We start from the raw sequence: 20,268 nt of genomic DNA, 5'->3' as shown, positions 1-20,268 counted from the left end.
TCCAGCATTATAAAAATTGGGGAAATTCCACATAGGGGGAGAAGCTCTCATGGACAAGGACCTTTGCTATGCCTCCCATGACCTTCTTTTAGTGTATCCTCCTTGAACACTGTAGAATCCCAATTTTCTAGGGTCCTACATTGTGTGATGAGCTTACATGTGTACTGATTCAGACTATCATCCTTCAATTCTGATGGCAAAAGCGGTGGATTTATTTCTGAACTCCCCCTCCCCCCATTTGTGGAATTTCCCAATTGCTCTCTTGTTTTGTAGGACTGTTGTGAGAAGAAGAACTGCAGAATTCTTTGGACATTGAGAAATGCTGTTATGATATGATTGTACAATGTCTGTCATGATGTTTTTGATTCTGCAAGGATTTTAGTCTAAATCTTTTGTTTTTCTCCCAGAGAGATTCAATGTGTATTTGATGCCATCCCCTAATTTAGATGTGCATGGGGAATGTACCTTGCAGATAACGTTTGAAAATATCTGTCTTTGGGACATCCAGAATCCCAGAGTAAAGCTCGTCTCTTGGCCTTTAAGTGCCCTCCGACGATACGGGCGGGACTCAACATGGTTTACATTCGAAGCTGGGAGGTGAGTGAATGCTTTGCAACAAGGCTCCACAAGTTCTTCAGACTCAGGAATTCTGGGCACACCATACATTTTATTTAAAGCACTATGCTGGCACTTTAAATAGCCATGACTTCCCCCAAAGAATTATGGGAACTACCCCATCCTTATTTAAATGGCCCCAGAGCTCAACTTGACTTTTAGCAATCTGAGGCTGTTTGAAACCCACTCAACCAAGATCTGTATGCCTCTGAATACACCCAATTTGACTTGGGGTTCAGGTCTTGGGCAAAAGTGGAGCCACCACCATAGATACATATATTGATTAGAGCTGAATGCCACCAGCATACTAAACAATGGTTTAATTGGGGCATGGGGGTAACAACAGAAAACCTACACACAGAAAACTGAGCAGCAACATCATTCCCTTGTATGCAACTCGCATGCCTTAGATCCTTCGTATATATTTTAACTTGAATGAGTAGATTGTCGTTTTATCCACAATGAGAAGACTGATACTTTGGCTCAATGTGGAACCAATTGCATTTGATAACTTCTGCCACAAGTATAGATGAAATTTCAGAATGTGTGATGATCATCTTCCAAATAAAAATTAAAAGTGAAAGAAAGGGAGCTATTCTGCTTTTGTGTCCTCCTTTCCACTGAATGTTTTCGTAGGGCTTTTATTCTTATATAAATCTAAGAAAGAAAGAAATAAAATAAATTCTGTCTGCCAAGCCATTGAAGCTGCTGTGAAGTTGGGTATCTAAACTTCTATATTAGTTGCACGCTTATGAATATGCACACATACTTACATTGCATATATTTGCTTCCTGACTTAACACATATTAACAAGACATTTTGTTGCCTGAGGCAAAGGACAAGATGTCCCACTTCAACTGGATGTTCAGAAACCAAATGGGCTGACACTTGACTCTTCCTTCAGCCCTCATGACAGAGCAGTATCCTGCACCACGCTTGAGGGTAGCAGGTTAGCTTAGGAGTGCAGGAAGAAGTGGCTTACTGGATAGGGTTGAACTATCTTCCCGGTTGTTGTTTCTTACTGGGAGGGAGAGAGGAAGGTGGTGGGCAGGTTGGCGTGAGGCAAATGCACTGGGACAGTCAATCTAGTACCCCTGCCAGTGTGTTTGCACCACCATCTTGCCTCTAACACTCTGCTTCCCAGTAAGTAACAGTGATCCACCTGCCAGCAAACTAATGTAGCAGCTCCACTCCACCCAGCAAGGCTCTTATGGATTCAGGGCAGGCCATTTGGCACCCATAGTTCTGTTGGCTTGCTGCCATGCCCCGCATTTGCCACCCAAGGCAAACCTCCTTCTGCCAAACAGTAATGCCTGGCCCTCCATGTCTATCAGCTGCTGTTATCTCCTCATGCTGTTATATTTCTGTGCAGGCACTACTACAGATGCATGCTAATAAGTCAGTCCGCTCACATGTGATCCTACTCTGTTCTCTTTCTGGCAGGATGTGTGACACAGGGGAAGGGCTATTCATCTTTCAGACGAGAGATGGGGAGGCAATCTATCAGAAGGTTCACTCGGCAGCTCTGACCATAGCAGAACAACACGACCACTTATTACAGAGTGTGAAAAACTCAATGGTATGCTTACTGGCCCTGCCTGTCACCCTCTAGCAGTCAGCGGTAATGACATAAAATCCATAGGCCACCTTCCTAAGCATGAGTTCAGATTGTGATTTTCAGATTGCAAACAGATTTGAGTGTGGGGTTGTCTTCCTCTCCTCCTTGTTAACTCATTCAATTTCTTCATTTCTTCATGCATGGGGTTATCGGACAAGTCTGTAACTATGGCTGCTTTTCAATTAACTAGCCTGATAAGAAATGGCTCTGCACCAGATTTGCAGATTGGTTTATGGATTTTGTTTCTTTCTAAGAAGTGAGCATGTTGTCTAAGTTGCTACAACTGATCTAAGTCTTGTAGACTGGCACGAGTAATGTATGGCATATCAAAATGGGGTAGGGTGGTGGGCTTCAGCTTTTGCATGAAATGTAAAATACCTGCTCCTCATACTTCTTGCTATTACTTCTAAGTCCCTGATGCATTCCTGAAATGCAAGTTAAAAAGGGTATATGAGAATGACATCTTCTGTATCTTCACATGTGTCGCCCATGTTCCATGTGATCTATATGAATCTCTGACCCCTTTCAATACTTTAGCTGCCTAGAGTGGCTGGGGCAACCCCAGTCAGATGGATGGGGTATAAGTAACAACAACAACATCCATATTTAGTATCAGATGCTAGACTAAATAGTACTTTGGTATGACTCAGTAGCTTTTATGTTCTTATTTCTATTACCTATCAGCTTCAGGGCTCTGACCATCTTAAATAAATCTTATGATGAATCGTATGAGTTTTATTTGAGCAATATTGCTAAAACTGGCATAATTTGCATAGGAATAAGCCTATTCTTCTGAAGAAAGTTGATGCACGCAAGCATCAGGCAAATGTCACAATAGATCAAGCATTCCCTCATGCATGACAGAGGAAAAGGAAAGCCTTTTCTAAGATGGTGCCTGTCACTCACAAAAGTTAATATTAAAATTATATTTCTAGAGAAAGCTGCTACCCAAATTCGATTCGCAAAGCCCTAAACAACTTATTTCCAAGGGACAGTCTGAACCCTTATATCTCAGCTTGATCATTGACATCACCTGCAAGAGCATCTTTGGTCCTTCCCATGTCAGCAAGACTCATGTTGGAAGGGACACCCCCCAGGGTCATCTAGTCTGACCCCCTGCAAAGCATTTGAAAACAAGACACTGAGATTTTAGTGTCATCAGTCCAGTCCTGTGGAATAATCTGTTCACAGAGATTCAGCAGGTGCCATCTGTGCTAACTTTTAAATGCCTGCTGAAAACCTTTCTATTCTACCAAGTCTCTGCAGGCAGTTAAGACTATTTCCTTCCATAATGGTTAACTGATGTCCCCTTTTAACATTTTTCATATATATATATTTATTGCATGGTTTTATGTTTTATTGCTGTGAACAACTTTGATTTTTTAAAGAAAATGACAGTGGTATATAAATATTTGTATAAATAAATAAATAAAACATCTGGGAGCACCTTTTATAGAATTATGGAGTTGGAAGGGACCCCATGATCTATCTAGTCCAACCCCCTGTAATGCAGGAATCTTGGCTCAAGCATCTGTGAGAGATGGACTTCCAGCCCACACTTGAAAACATCCAAGGAAGGAGAGTCTCACCTAGGAGCTCCCTGCCCCTTGACATTAAACAGGTTCCTGCTAAAAGCATTTTTGCTTCGGCAAACCTACCCAGATACATCAAGTCAGCATGCATTTTAATATGTATTTTTTAATATATAATGTATATTTGCAACTGCCAATTCTATTTATATTTTGATATGGTTTAGACCTACATATTTTTAATTTCTGACTTCATTGATTATTTCAATGCATATTTTATATAAACTGCTTGGAGGTTTATATAAAATAAGCAGTATACAAATTACGTTGCGTATATGAAAATCTTTTCTTTTGAGCTCCCCCCTTCTAATTGTTTTTCTCTAGCTGTTCTCTTCTAGCAAGTTTTATGTTCTCTGCGAATAAAAATGATCACTCCCATTTTCACTGAATAGGACTTAACAGTGAAATCAAAATGATGAGGGTTCTGCTTTGAGAAATGGGGTGGGTTGTGTGTGTGTGTGGTTTTTTTTTGGTGCAATGTTTGACAGAGTTCTGCAATTCCAAAAATAGATTCCGATTTGTTTCCATGACACTGGAATGTAGGATAACATTACAAGTTCTGTTGAAGCATTACTTGAGGGACCATATTTATTTAACATGCTGTGGGCGGAAGCCTCTATTGTATGTTCAGTGTTCGTTAGATTGGTGTGGGTGTTTAAAGATACAGTGGTACCTCGCAAGACGAATGCCTCGCAAGACGAAAAACGCGCAAGACGAAAGAGTTTTCTGTTTTTTGAGTCGTTCCGCAAGATGAATTTCCCTGGGCTTGCTTCACAAGACGAAACGTGTTGCGAGTTCTTGAGAGTTTGTTTCCTTTTTCTTAAAGCCGCTAAGCCGCTAATAGCCGCTAATAGCTGCTAAGCCGCTAATAGCCGTGCTTCGCAAGACAAAAAAACCGCAAGACGAAGAGACTCGCGGAACGGATTAATTTTGTCTTGCGAGGCACCACTGTAACTAGTTGATTTCGTATTAATTCCACACCCCCCACACATTTTTAGTCTTTGTCTGAACTTTGAAGAAATTAGAAGTTAAATATGAGACTTAAATCAATATAGCTGAATATCATAACTGACCAAGAGTTAAATCGCAAAAGGGAAATGTAAAGATTCAAAACTGTCCTTTGTTATAGCTTCCGTTCCCCTCCCAGTGGTACTAAGTTACTAAAAATGACAAAGTGTTGCGTGGATCCAATACTTTTTGACGGGAGGATGAACTGTACTTGTAAAGAAGATGCCTTTCTCAGATACCCTTTTATCTAAGGGCAGATATACACTATACATTTAAAGCACATTCAGTGCACATTTAAACTAGTTGCCCCTCTCCCAAAGAATCCTGGGAACCGTAGTTTGTTAAGGGTGCTGAGAACTGCAGAGTTGTAATGGGGAAACTACAGATCCCCAGATTCTTTGGGGGGAGATATGTAGTTTAAATGCACATTGAAAGCACTTTAAATGCATGGTATGGAGCACATTAAGCCCTTAGGGCAGGTATATTATTATTGCCCTGGAAGCAGGGGATTAGAGAAGAGAAAGCAAATATAAAAAGCAAAGTTTGCTGAGGAGGATCGGAAAGTGGCCCAAAACCTCCTCTCTATCTATCTATCTATCTATCTATCTATCTATCTATCTATCTATCTCTATCTTAAGTCACATAAAAAGCAATGGTAGCCATGTTTGTGCATAAGGTAAAGGTAAAGGGACCCCTGACCATTAGGTCCAGTTGTGGCCGACTCTGGGGTCGCAGCGCTCATCTCGCTTTACTGGCCGAGGGAGCCGGCATCCAGCTTCCGGGTCATGTGGCCAGCATGACTAAGCCACTTGTGGCGAACCAGTACAGCGCATGGAAATGCCGTTTACCTTCCTGCTGGAGCGGTACCTATTTATCTACTTGCACTTTGACGTGCTTTCGAACTGCTAGGTTGGCAGCAGCAGGGACAGAGGAACGGGAGCTCACCCCGTCGCGGGGATTCGAACTGCCGACTTTTTGATTGGCAAATCCTCGGCTCTGTGGTTTAAGCCACAGCGCCACCTGCGTTTGTGCATAAGAGAGGTTAAAAAAAAAGAGTCTTGAAATTCATAGTTGGGCAGCACCTTTACTTGGGAATAATGGAAGTATCACAAAATAGTGGCAAGTCATATTTTGCAAAATGCTCCTTTTGCAGTAACACATCTCCAAGCTAAAGTTTCTACAAGCTTGAGCTAGCTTTTAACGCAACATTTTCATGACTGAATGATATCGCCATGTGTTTATCTCAAGGTCCGTTGCCTTTTCTTTCAGCTACAGATGAAAATGAGTGACCGGGCTGTTTCCCTCAGCACCATGGTCCCCTTGCCCCGCAGTGCCTATTGGCAGCACATCACAAGGCAACACAGTACTGGGCAGCTCTTTGGCTTACAAGGTAGGAAGCTGATGTAATAATAGTTGAGGCCTTCTTTCATTAATAAGTACTATATCACGTGTATCGCCAAACGATGGTTTGGTATGCCAGGAATGGGCTTGCATGCTTCCTCCTTCCCTCACATGCTCTGATTCTCTTCCTGTCTTCCCATGTCAAACTATGGCTTGTGCTCACTCTCCAAACCAGGGTTGGAAGCCACCTCCAAACCATGGTTTCCAGCTTCAGGTTGAAGGACAAGCACAAACTACAGTTTGCCAATTTGGTTGTAATAGCAAACTCTGGTTTGCTGTCAACCAGGAGGTTCAGGAGACAAGTGGAAAGGGCAAAAGGAAGAAATGAAGAAAAAAGAGGGAGTAGATGAGCCTAAGGTTTACTAGTGTAGTGTCATGGTCATATGTGAGCCAACAGTGATCAGTTTATCAGAAGACATTTCCCCACTGAAAAGGCAGATGGATGCCATCAGTCCTTTGGGTGATATTTTCTGGGCTATTGGCCAAATATTTGCCAGGATCGTTGTTAGAACAACAGCCACTTCCCTCCACTTCTATAGTTATTCTGGACATTTTGCAAAAGTGCTGCAACCTATACCTCATATCTCCTCACAAATGATCACAGGAAATTTTATAATAATGTTTTTAATTATCCTCCCCTGCTAAACATGGCAGATGTGTGTGTGTGTATATATGCATCTACCGTATTTTTCACCCTATAGGACGCACTTTCCCCCCTCCAAAAATGAAGGGGAAATGTGTGTGCGTCCTATGGGGTGAATGCAGGATTTCGCTGAAGCCTGGAGAGCGAGAGCGGTCAGTGCGCACCGACCCCTCACGCTCTCCAGGCTTCGCACACCTCTCCGCAAGCAGCGGGAGCGCTCCCGCTGCTTGTGGAGACTTGCCTGCATGCCGAAGCCTGCGCGCGCTGATCTCAGCGTGTCCAGGCTTCGCGGACCTCTCCGCAAGCAGCAGGAGTGCTCCCGCTGCTTGGGGAGAGTTGCCGGCATCCCAAAGCCTGCGCGCGCTGATCTCAGCGCGTCCAGGCTTCGCGGACCTCTCCGCAAGCAGCGGGAGCCAGCGCTGGGCTTCCACGGCTTGCAGAGAGCTGCCTGTTTGGGGGCTGGGGTCGGGGGAAGCTCGGGCCGCCCCAGCCCCGCGCCTGGGGGGGAAATAATTTTTTCCCCTTTATTCCCCCCCCAAAAAAAACTAGGTGCGCCTTATGGGATGGTGCGTCCTATAGGGCGAAAAATACGGTAATCATTGGACAGCATGTTAAATATGTTTTCTTATGATCTCTGAGGGACATCTAGTGGCCAGGATAAGTACATTCACTAATGTTCAATAAAGCATTTCATTGCCTGGATCTGGAAAGATGGGTGCTCATATCTTCAGCTGAAGTTCCTGTGGCTGCTTCATGTTTCTAAATTCAAATCCTGAGAATCTAGGGAGGAAGGAGTCTTGAAAATGCCCATCTTTGCTCAGCCATGTATACCTGAAGGTTGATCCCAGTGTTTAAGCACATAAAATGAATCAAAATATTCCCAATATATAAACTATAGGGATTTCTCCTCCTCCTTTTATGTTTGAAGAAGAGTCTTTTATCTGGAATGTGCAGTGGGCAAAATAATAAAGTTTTGATCTGTGTGAGGATCAGTTCTTGGCAACGTATTTGGAACAGCAAAAGAACATACGAAAATGTGGGAGAAAATTAACAGATCAATGGAAATTGGACTCAATCTAATAGGGATCCCAAACCTAGTTTGAGAGTATTCAGACCAGAAGTTATTTGAGCCACATTCAGCTAAGCATGAACAGGGCTAGGTAGATTTCTAGGGTCAAAAACTGGGCAAAGCTAAGCCTAATCTGGAGTGGAAGGCAAGGTGTGAAATGGAATTATGCAAGATGGCAGCAGGTGCAGGAAGGAGAAGCTGGCCTGGTCAACAGGAATAAGGACACACTAGGATTCGTTGATGCTGAAAAGCATCAAAAATCCATTGTGCAAAAAGGGCAGGACTCTTCCTGAGTCCCACTTGACTGAGAAAAGGGTAGGCTGGGGTTTACCTTATGTTGGTTATTTTGTACTGCTTTTAAAGGTGTTTTATTATATACATATAATAAACTGTCCTGCTATCTGTGGGCCTCTAGCTCCCACCATCCCTGATCACTGGCTTTGCTGTCTGGGGCTGATGGGAGTTGGAGTCCAACAACAACTGGAACGCCACATATTCCCCACCCATGTATTAGACATAACATGTATGATAGTTGGACTGATATATTGATTTCCCCCCCTCCACCCCCTGATCTGATTTGGAGAAGATAGTCCACTGAAGATCCATCGGACAGAGACTTTCCCCACCTATCGGTCGGAGCATTGATAAAAGAAAGCCGAGGACATTTGAAATGTGTGCTCCTTGAGATAGACTGCTCCAGCAAAGAGGCTTTCATTGACAATTAGCCAACAATAATGATGCTGACAGAAGAAACAAAGACTGGATTAAGACTGCGATGTTATTTTTTAACCTTCAACCAAAAGATATACATCTTAGAGATAATATTGGAAAGTTGCTATATTTCATAGTTACATCCAGAAGAAAAGAAGCTCTCCTTTGGTGTCTGATTATTATTATCTTTGGAATATAATTGATATCTGTTGATGATTTGTCCTATGCTATCAGTTGGTCAAGATTCATTTTGATGGTATCTTAGATAATGTAGTTTACATGTATAAACTACATGAAATATTTGTATATTTTTCTTTAACTTCAGTGTCCTGATTCATCACTGAGCATAGCAATTTTCAGAATGGTGACCAGTTTTTTGGAACTGGAATCTGTTGTCCCTGTCTATTAAAGTCTGATTAAGACTAATCTAAGTTATCAGCAGACATTTCTCTTGTCTTTTTATGGTTCATTTCATACTCCTCCTGTGTTTTAAAATGCCTTTTAGAAGTTTAGAAGTAAAATGCTCTTTGCCACATCGCTTGAAATATCGCATGCAGGTTTTCTGAGAGACACAGGTTGAGAACATCAACAGAAGCACCATATCTAAGGTGCTGCCAACAAGTAATAAGAGTCTGACTTGACGTTCTCAACGTCTTATTGGGAATTGCATTGCATCCCAATGGCATCTGAAGAGGTAAGCACATACGTACATCCTTTGCCGAATTCAAATCGAGGGATTTCATTTCTTGTAAACGTTCAAGTTATGGAGCTGAGAAAAATAAACAATATCGCAATAGGCCTTTTTAATAAAGCTGAACTTATATAATAGTAGCTTGTACACATGCAGCTAAACAATAAAGCGAGAACCAAAACATGAAGTGAAATAGTATGCTCAAGCCTTAATATGAAGGTGGTGAAAGTGAAGTGGAAGATATTAAGGGGGGGGGGGACTAGTGAAGAGAAATATGGATCCTGAATATCCTGTTAGCCCAGACTGAGACAACTGTTGGATGCAACAGAACATGAATTTACAAAACATAGAAAAGTGCCTTATTCAGAATCAGACCATTTGTACATCTAGCTCAGTATTGACTACAGTGAGTGGCAGAGTCAAGGACAGTCACATTTTTGCCTGGAGATGCCAGGGATTGAACCAGGGACCTTCTGCATTCAAAGCAGCTGTTCCACCATTGAGCTTGTCCCGATAGTCATGGTTTGACTCATGTAGGGTTCTAACCTATGTAGGGCAGTATCTCCATTTATTTTACAAACAGGAGTGTGTACAGTGGAGTTGGTTCACACAAATATTGAAAGAAGTAATAAAGTATCAAATAACAAAGCTGGTCAGGGAGTCTGGGCCTTAGCTTTGCTACTGTATAGGTTTGGCCTTCCAGGAAACAGCTCTGATGTATAGGCTCCTGGATCTATCAGAAAAGTCGAGCTGCTAATATGACTGGATTGCCATCATGACAACAGGAGGGAGGAGGGAACTGCACAACTGAGACTAAGAACCAGTAACTCCTTTAGCACACATATTTACTATCATATTGGGGGTTTTTTGGCCTGTAGGCAGATGGGTGGAACCTCTTGACCATAGCAGTACTTTTGGACTGAGACTAGCTGAGTAGTGCAGAGAACTGCCTGGTCAGAGAAATGGAGATTGACAGAAATATCTTGGTGAGCCTCTCAAAATTCAAATGAATTATGGAAGGATGTATGGGATAGAAAACAGTGCAGCTTTGAGATTTTGGGAGAAACTGCACAGGGAGTAGGAGAAATGAAGAGTGGAAGCAATGCAACAAACTAAAATTCTAGTTGCTTGTCGTCATGTTTCCAAGGTATGCTCTCAGTTAACAATGTATATTTATAACTTGGACCCCTTTCAGTCATGGCAGGGACTATTTGGTGTTTTGCAACTTTCTGACTAGTTGCAGGACCTTAGCCAGACCTAGCAGAGTACACGCAGAATCCACGGAAGCTGTTGGCGACTTGGCTGCAGACAGGATAGATGAAGCAGAAACCAGGAACTTGTAGTTAGGTGTTTATTATATACAGTGGACTATTTACAGGAACAGAACACGGATCTTTAGCTAGCTCTCTCATACACGACTCACAACTCCTACACTGACACACAGAACTCTGAACCTCTGAACACTGAACTAACACATTCCAGTTAGTAGGCCATTAATTATCACTCCTTTGAGAGAGCTTGACCAATCAGGGAGCTTTCTCCATGCCTCTGTTATCACCAGGCAGACTTACTCCTTCAGATTGCCTTCTGGCTGTCTGCCAAACCTTAATTGACTCAGCTCTCTATATTGGACAAACAGGCCAAACCTTACGTCAAAGAATAAACGGACATAAATCTGACATCAAGAATCACAAAACAGAGAAACCAGTAGGAGAACACTTCAATCTCCCAGGACACTCTATACAAGATCTCAAAGTAGCTGTTTTACTACAAAGGAATTGCAGAAATAGACTGGAAAGAGAAGCTGCTGAATTACAACTCATTACCAAACTTAAAACCATGGAAAGACCTGGGCTGAACAAAGACATTGGATTCTTATCTCACTATACATGACTAAACCATTTCTCACCTTCTCACCCCTTGCCTTTTCCTGTAAGACCTATTACAGTCGTTAAGAGTCGTCAACAGGCTCTCTCAGCTATCTGCCAATCTCCCATTCCCACCACCCTTCTGAGTAACACCCCTCCCCACCTTCTCACTATATAGAAGGATCTGGCAACTTCTGTTTCAGTGTATCTGAAGAAGTGTGCATGCACACGAAAGCTCATACCAAGAACTAACTTAGTTGGTCTTTAAGGTGCTACTGGAAGGAATTTTTTTTTATTTTGACTATGGCAGACCAACACGGCTACCTATCTACTACTTAATTGACTCTGTGTGGGTAGCTGCACGTACACAGTTTCCCACAGTTGATGAGATTGGTTGTACTATGCATAGCACTTTCCCCTGACAGCTGAGTCAGGCACACAGGTCGGTTCCTGGATGCAATGTTTTAGTATGTAATTTTTTGAAGTGTTCAGAGTCATTTGCATGGCCTCATTGCTACGCATTGTATCACCATATGACTTGAGGACAAAGCATTCTGGTCAGGAAGGATGCCCAAGTCTGTACCTGGTTTTCCATATGAGAATGGAGGCTACTTGCCACTCACTTCTCACTGCAACACCTGGCATTCCAGCAAAGGCCAGGCGATCACTCAAAGTGGCATATTGTCAGACCCAAGGGGTGCCACCACAAGGAAATGTGCCAGAAGTGACTTGCTGGGTAGGATGGTACTCCCCAGCAGGTAGATTGCCATTGCTTACTAGGAAGGCGAGGTGGCAGGGAGGTCAGCACAGTACAAATGCCCTGGCAGAGCCAATCCAGTGCTTCTGCCAGTGTGTTTGCACCATGCCAGCTTTCTTGTCCCACCTGATAAGCAACAGTAACTCAACAGCCAGGAAGCTAGTGCAACAAAGAAAGCGATGGAAAGATAAATGTCACTTAACAGCATTTGCAGAGGAGGACGTGGAGAGGTTGCATGCAACAGGAGAAGAGGTCGTCCACAGCTGTTGAGTTGCGCAATGTTAAACAGTTCAGAGCATCACAAAGCAATCATAAATGAAATGGGAGACCAAAGAGAGCACCAATGCATTTTTCTGTAGTGAGCATGGAAATGAATGAAATGGTACTCAGCTATGCAGAAGAGATTCCTGAAAACCTGAAAGCACAGCTAAGGATTCTAACTAACCCTTCCTTAAACGTAGCTCTGAAATGCCAGTACAAAAAATTGTGGGAACGTCCCATAAGCCACCTGATGTGCTATAATTCTGCTAGTCTGATGAGTGGGCAGTGGGTAAGAATAGTCTTTGGATTTGCAAATTTATCAGCTTTATCATCCTTAGGAGTCCTTCCGAATCGAAAGGCTGTAGAAAAGTGAGATGTCCTAGTAAATACGGAGACAAAGTAGGTGCAGACAAAGAAAGGTGCAGCTCATCTGCTTTGCTCTGGCCAAAGGATCCATGTGAAATAAAGGATAGTTAGATGGCATTGTGTTGTTTAGCGAGGAAATCAATACAACACTGTTGTTTAAGACCTTCTGCACAGCTCTGCTTAATTCCGCAGAGCTTAATTTATAAGGAACACAGATTAAAACGTTATTTATTTCTGGGCTGGGCTTCTCACATAAATAAGTGGTTTAAATGGCAATTTGGGGCTGAATTGGTTGCTATCTTGGAAATTTTGTCCTGCTCGCACTTTCCCTTGGGCTAACGACAGCATCCATTTGTGTTTCTCTTTATCATAGAGGTGGCAGGTGTAGAAGCCTCCATCAAGACTATATCCACCCAGTAATTGATTGTTGTTGTTTAGTCGTTTAGTCGTGTCTGACTCTTCGTGGCCCCATGGACGCCAGGCACTCCTGTCTTCCACAAGTAATTGATACAGTGCAACTATATATACAATAGAGTAGTCCAGTTATAAGGAAGATGGGAAATTCCATAAACCTGGCCTTGAAACGATAAGCCCGTTAGTTAGCTGCATCGGATATCTGCCTACATTCCACCAGAGTTGCGGCAGAGAGGGAGTGGGACCCAGAGAGGTCATGCTACTTTCAAATGTTTTGCATTCCTCTTATGATTTGGAATATCATTTATGACATTTGGTGTCAAAAGCTGTCGCAAACTGTTAGACAAATGTGTACCTGTGGATACTGATGATCAGAATCAATTTGTCAGATGGGTTGTTGCTCCACCATTGTGAGCTGAATTAGCTAGAGAGGTCATTAGCTAAGCAGAAGGAGAGGGATTGCGAGATCAGATCGCTTCTGGCCTTGGGTAAAAGGTTTCCAAAAAGCTGCTTGGAGATGAATTCTAATAGGTTCCTTTATACTTTAGGGCTTGCATGTAATGATGAGATGGTGCACATGTGACTGAATTTTGACACTGCATGCCTCGTTCACTGGAATACCAAAAGGTTCTGAAATATTAAATTTAATCAACCAATCAATCAATCAATCAATCAATTAGATTTCTATACTGCCCTTCATCTGAGGATCACAGGGTGGTTTACAATATAAAAACACACAAAAAATAAAATAACAGTATTAAAGAAAAATAATAATAACCCCCTCCCCATAAGATTTAGGAAACGTTGATTTAACGTTTTTAAGTTTGGTTTTATTTGTTTTATTTTAAAATGTAAATACCAGTTGCTCAACAGAAGACCGCTAAGCGGTTTGCAATGGAATATACATGTATGTGATTGTAATAAATCTTTGCATGGCTTAACCATTTATTCAAGTTAACCATCCATTAACATCCAACATTTCATTTTCATAAGTGCTGTGGACATATATATAGGTATAAAAGCAAGAGTGTGCATGATCAAGCACATGGCTTCCTGGGCACCAAAATCCCACTGAAATCAATGAGACTTAAGAGCTTAGAAAGCTGTGCTGGAATGCAACCAACAAGGCCTTTAAACACCCCAGGACTGCGATTTCAGCTTACTATTAATTAAATGACCTTGCACATAAACAGCATGCAGAGGAAATAAGGGTTGAGCATTGCTACCCTGTGGCTCCGCATAGTGAATCTGACATACTTTCTGTCTTTGCATTGCTCTTCATTTTAACAAGGACAGAGTAAACTACCTTGGTTCCAAGCAGGAATGAAATGCACCCCTATAAAGGAAAGTTTTTAATGTTTAATGCATTATTATGTTTTTATATAGGTTGAAAGCTGCCCAGACTGGCTGGAGCAACCCAATCAGATGGGCAGGGTACAAAAAATAAATGTATTATAATTATTAGTTTCAGCCACTTCTAGACGTCTCCTGCTCTAGATGGGAGTCAAAGCTTGCAACCCTAGCCCTGTTTGAACTCAATGGGACTTACATCCGAGGAGACATGCATAAGACATGCATAAGCAGGAGATTATCCCCATTCATTAGTGAAACATGCAGATAATTTTTATTATAGCATAATTATTTATCATTCTTAATTTAGCAATATTCAGTCTTGCTGCACCTGGGACAATGATATTGTGACCGGTGTGCTGTAGTGGTTAGAGCAGGCTTCCTCAACCTCAGCCCTTCAGATGTTTTGAGACTACAACTCCCATCATCCCTGACCACTGGTACTGCTAGCTAGGGATCATGGGAGTTGTAGGCCAAAAACATCTGGAGGGCCGAGGTTGAGGAAGCCTGGGTTAGAGTGTCAGACTAGAGCCTGGGAGACCAGGGTTCAAATCTCCGCTCAGCTATGGAACTCAATGGGTCACTGTCACTCAGCCTAATCTACCTCACAGGGCTGTTGTGGGGTTTAATTGAGGAGGGGAGGAATCATGTGCACAGTCTTGAGCTCCTTCAAGAAAAAGGTGGGATAGAGATGCAATAAATCCTAAAATAAACAGTACTGGTCCTCTGCTGTGTGAATTGCCATGGTCGGAGGCAGTAAGGCTTTTGAATACCAGTTACTGGAAACCACAGGAGGGAGAGAGCTCTTGTGCTCGGGTCCTGCTTGTGGGTTTCTCACAGGCATCTGGTTGGCCACTATGACAACAGGATGTTGGTATAGATGGACCACTGGCTTCATCCATCAGGCTCTTCCTATGCTCTTCAGTGGACCAAAGATGACCTGGCTGGGTTTGCAGTCAGTAGCCTGTCAACATAATAGGGAACAACAGACCCTCCGAGTGCCCCTATTTTCCAGGGACAGCCATGGATTTTCAGAAGCCATCCCAGTTTCTGATTTGATCCCAGAATGTCCCACTTTTCCTTAGGACATCCCTATTTTCACCCAAGAAATGTTGGAGGGTATGGAGATAAGTAACTATATAACCTTTGGAAGGCATCTGAGGACAGCCCTGTATAGGGAAGGTGGTGTTTTTTTTTAAAAAAAATGTTAAATGCTTTATTATGTTTTTATATATGTAGGAAGGCACCCAGAGTGGCTGCAACAACCCAGTTAGATGGGCAGGGTACAAATAATAAAAATATTATTATTATTATTATTATTATTATTATTATTATTTATTTAGGACGTTCCTATTTTCACCAGAGAAGTGTTGGCAGGTTTGGTGACTGGGAACCATTTCAAGAAAGGAACTTGGATGAGGAGGTGGATCTATTGGATTGCTTAGGAAAAATAGACCTGATGAGCACTCCTTTAAAATGAGAAAATTCTCTCTAACTAGTTACTCCCCGCCCCCCCCCCCCCGCTGTCAAAATGTGTGCTTTCAAAGGAGAAGACATATTTGCCTGAATGGTATGTCTACGTTTTAATAAATATTTCAAGGTCTTCAGTCTACTATTTTTAAATGGATTCTGAAGACAGACATGGCTCAGATATGGTCGTTATGAAGCAGACACCTTGTTCATTCATGGTTCCCCTCCTATGCGTGAGTAAGCCATTGATGTTGGTGCTGTGCTGAAAATGTCTCCTATTTTTCACTGATCGGTTAATGAGAAAAGAAATAATCAAAGGGAAGAGACCGTTTCACTGAAATCCTCACGGGGGCGGGCGGGGCTTTTGGCATGCTTGCCTTACATTTGAGTAGGGATGTCTTTCACAAGAGTCAGGTTTTTTATTTTGTTTTTTGCAGGAGGGGAAAAAGCAGGTTTTTGAGTATGTTATTCCAAAATACTAGCTGAATACTGCTGATGTTGTGTGGCAACATGCCAAAAAATCCAGAACACCCCTAGCACTATAAATTGCAAATGTGGAAAGGCACTCAATATGGCTCATACACAACTGTATGAATAGTGTTTGCCACTTTTAAAATCATGTCAGACCTAAGATTTAAGCTGCATTTTTGTGCACACCCATTTGGGAATAAGCCTTATTGAACTCAATGGCATAACTGTATGGTGAGGTCCCAATGAAAATACAAGGTAGCTAGTACACAAGGGGAGAGGATCAGAGCTGCCACCCCACAGTTATAACTCCCAAAGTTTCTTTCTATTTCTTCCACCCTATTTTTCAGGAATTATTTTCCCTTTTGCACCCATATCCATTTCCCTCTCGGGACAAATAGCAGCTGCATAGGGGAAGAGATTTTGTTGGGGAAATATCACAGAGGGGATATGTCCTCCCAGGTTGCCCCCTCTCATATCGCATTTTTAAAAGTATGTAAATGTGACAAAATGTAGTGAGTGGCGTTCAGCTAAGCTTTACTAAACAGCAGACACACTGAAATTAGTGTGAAATTAGTGAACATGACTAAGTTAAGTCCATTCATTTTAATGTGTGTGCTCTGAGTACAGTCAAACCTCGATTGTCAAATGTAATCCATTCTGGAAGACCGTTTGACTTCCGAAATGTTCGCCAACTGAGGCACGGCTTCCGATTGGTTGCAAGAGCTTCTTGCACTCAAGCAGAAGCTGCGTTGGAAGTTCAGGTTCCAAAAAATGTTCAAAGACTGGAGCATTTACTTCTGGTTCAGGAACCAAAACGTTAAAAGACGGAGCCGTTCAAGAACCGAGGTTTGACTGTAAGCCTTAGCTGAATACAGCCTATTACCTAGTTAGGCCCTGAGGCTTCATCAAACAGAATGACCTTATATCACAACACATGACATCAAGATATCAATGAAAAATTGCACCATGAATTCAGCTGATGAAATAAATATCTATTTGAAAAGGAAGATAAGCACACCCAGCCCAATAGGACAATGATTACAAAACATGAAAAAAGAGTTTCACATTGTAGAATTTAGGAGGTTTTTGTTGTTGTTGCTGCTGGTCTTAGACCTACTTCTTAACTTTCATTTTGGGAACGTTGTTGCTCCTCTCACCACTAGGCGTCACTCTTTTTCCATCTCAGAGGATAAGAGAGGAAACAGCCAACTGCTTTATTTACTTATCAGTGCCTACTCTGTGCTTTGATCCCTGGCTAAACTGGGGTTTATAGCTAATAAAGTCAAAACATCTTACACTTTTTCTTCTTTTATCTCACTTGTGGAACCGTCCCCAGTTTCTGCTGTATCAAGCCTCCATCCTTTATCTCCCCTGTTGCTCGTGGAGCAATAGAGCCAGCGTGAGGCACCTGGGCTATTCTAAATGGGATCTTGCCGGCGAAACCTTATAGACAAAACAATAAAAGTGTAAATGGGAAAGGGGGATGAGCTGTAATCGTCTCCTCTGCAAATATATGGGCCCTGGCAAACCTTTCCTGAGCCGCTGCTCCACATGCGGTATGAACAGGGACTTGCGGGGTTTAAGTAGAGAATCCTCTCTTTCAAGGTTCTGCCTCTTCTTTGGTCCGGGGAGATGTGGGTTTGCTCTGAGGATTAAACAGCAGCACACATTGCTTGAGGGAACGCCTCTGTCTTGCAGAGAGAGTCCCAAACATTTATCTGTGAAAGACCTCAGAAGTCTGAGAATATGGGAGAGGAAGTATTTCTTCAGACAGTGTATAGTTCAGCTATGAAACACGGTCCCTCGGAAGGCAGTGATGGCCTCCAATCTTCTTGTTGTTGCTTAGTCGTTTAGTCGTGTCCGACTCTTCGTGACCCCATGGACCAGAGCACGCCAGGCACTCCTGTCTTCCACTGCCTCCCGCAGTTTGGTCAAACTCATGCTGGTAGCTTCGAGAACACTGTCCAACCATCTCGTCCTCTGTCGTCCCCTTCTCCTTGTGCCCTCCATCTTTCCCAACATCAGGGTCTTTTCCAGGGAGTCTTCTCTTCTCATGAGGTGGCCAAAGTATTGGAGCCTCAGCTTCAGGATCTGTCCTTCCAGTGAACACTCAGGGCTGATTTCCTTCAGAATGGAGAGATTTGATCCTCTTGCAGTCCATGGGACTCTCAAGAGTCTCCTCCAGCACCATAATTCAAAAGCATCAATTCTTTGGCGATCAGCCTTCTTTATGGTCCAGCTCTCACTACTGGGAAAACCATGGCTTTAACTATACAGACCTTTGTTGGCAAGTCCAGTCTTCTAGATGGCTTTAAAGGAGGATTAGGCAAATTCATGGAGGAGAGAGCTTTCAGTGGCCGTGCTCTTTCTCCACAGCTGGAGGCAGCAATGCTCTTCTGAATACCAGTTGCTGGAAGCCACAGGACTCTTGGGTTCAAATCCTGCTTGCTGCTTTCCCACAATCATCTGGTTGGCTGCTGTGAGAGCAAGACACTGGACCAGGTGGGTCACCGGCCTGATGCAGCAGGCTTTTCTTAGTACTTAAAATGGAGCGACTCGGAAGCAGCACGGTTTGATGGGGCTGAGCAGCTCCCCTTCATTCTGCTCCTTTGATGAGATGGTTTGCATAGGGGGAGCTTGCCCGGTGGGGCAGAGCCACAGCAATAGCCTCCTGGCTGCTGCATCTCTGGTGCTTACCAGCAAGAAGGTCAGGGCTGCCTTGAGGGCACTGAGGGAGCCAATCTGGCACAACCCCCTAATCCACCACTGGCACTGCCTGGTCCTTCCTGCTATTTCTCCTGGCAAACAGCGGCAGCGGTGCTTTGCTGCTGCTGCTGTGCCTCAGCAGATGAGCTGCTTCTGGGTGTCCACAAATAATACAACAACAACAACAACAATTTATTTATACCCCACCCATCTGGCTGAGTTTCCCCAGCCACTCTGAGTGGCTCCCAATCGAGTCTTAAAAACAACACAGCATTAAATATTAAAACTTCCCTAAACAGGGCAGCCTTCAGATGTCTTTTAAAAATAGGATAGCTGCTTATTTCCTTGACATCTGATGGGAGGGCGTTCCACAGGGTGGGCACCACTACCGAAAAGGCCCTCTGTCTGGTCCCCTGTAACCTCACTTCTCGCAATGAGGGAACCGCCAGAAGGCCCTTGGCGCTGGACCTCAGTGTCCGGGCTGAACGATGGGGGTGGAGACGCTCCTTCAGGTATACAGGACTGAGGCCATTTAGGGCTTTAAAGGTCAGCACCAACACTGAATTGTGCTCAGAAACAAACCCCCTCCCTGCATGGAGTGCATGGAGGAAGCTGCATTCTTGTTCTTTCTTACCCTTTACTCATGGTCACCTGTGCCATTCTTTACATGCATGAGTCAATAAAAGTTCTGTGCTCAGACAGATATCTGCAGGTCGAGCTCCTCCGCATGAGGATTGTTCATCCCCAATAAAGGCCTTTCCTCACATGGAGGTTCTCTATCCTCCTGCGTGTGTGTGGAACTCCTCAGATGTGTGTAGAACTCCTCAGATGTCCACTGAAATGTGAATATTATCACTGTGTGGCAAGGATATGACAAGGCCCCTCAGCCCCCCCCCCCCCAATTTTCATTCAACATGTGGATGGGATCATGTGCAGTCTCTGGATTTGTTCTGCTCTGCATCTCACTCTTCCTGAATCCTGGTACACCAAGCTATGTAGAATAATTTCGGAAATTCCTGAAATTTCCATGCAGCTTTTCATTCCTTCTGTTCATTTTGACCCCTCCACTCCCAGAAACCTACAATGTAACCTCACATTAACAAAGTACAGTCATACTTCGGGTTACAGACGCTTCAGGCTGTGCGTTTTCAGGTTGCGTACCGCGCTGAACCCGGAAGTACTGGAATGGGTTACTTCCGGGTTTTGGCGCTCGCACATGCGCAGAAGCACTAATTCGTGCTTTGCACATGTGCAGAAGCG

At 43.2% G+C, this 20,268-nt stretch overlaps 1 protein-coding gene across 2 annotated transcripts in view; it reads left to right on the top strand.

Moving 5' to 3' along the window:
• Positions 1–9,095, top strand: part of DOK5 (docking protein 5) — a 58,801-nt gene extending 49,706 nt beyond the window's left edge. Inside the window, exons 5-8 of one of the 2 annotated variants that reach the window (XM_083508252.1) lie at positions 408–597; positions 2,059–2,194; positions 6,100–6,220; positions 8,530–9,095. In XM_083508252.1, the coding sequence (XP_083364378.1) occupies positions 408–597; positions 2,059–2,194; positions 6,100–6,220; positions 8,530–8,588 (506 nt within the window). In that variant the 3' untranslated portion in view covers positions 8,589–9,095. The remainder of the gene's footprint in view (positions 1–407; positions 598–2,058; positions 2,195–6,099; positions 6,221–8,529) is intronic. The other variant, XM_083508253.1, reaches the window with a different exon arrangement.
• Positions 9,096–20,268: the final 11,173 nt, after the last annotated feature.

This window comes from Podarcis liolepis (genome assembly GCF_965112155.1).
Source record: "Podarcis liolepis genome assembly, chromosome: 6".
Classification (NCBI taxonomy): domain Eukaryota; kingdom Metazoa; phylum Chordata; class Lepidosauria; order Squamata; family Lacertidae; genus Podarcis; species Podarcis liolepis.
This window is presented reverse-complemented; position numbering and strand designations above follow the sequence as displayed.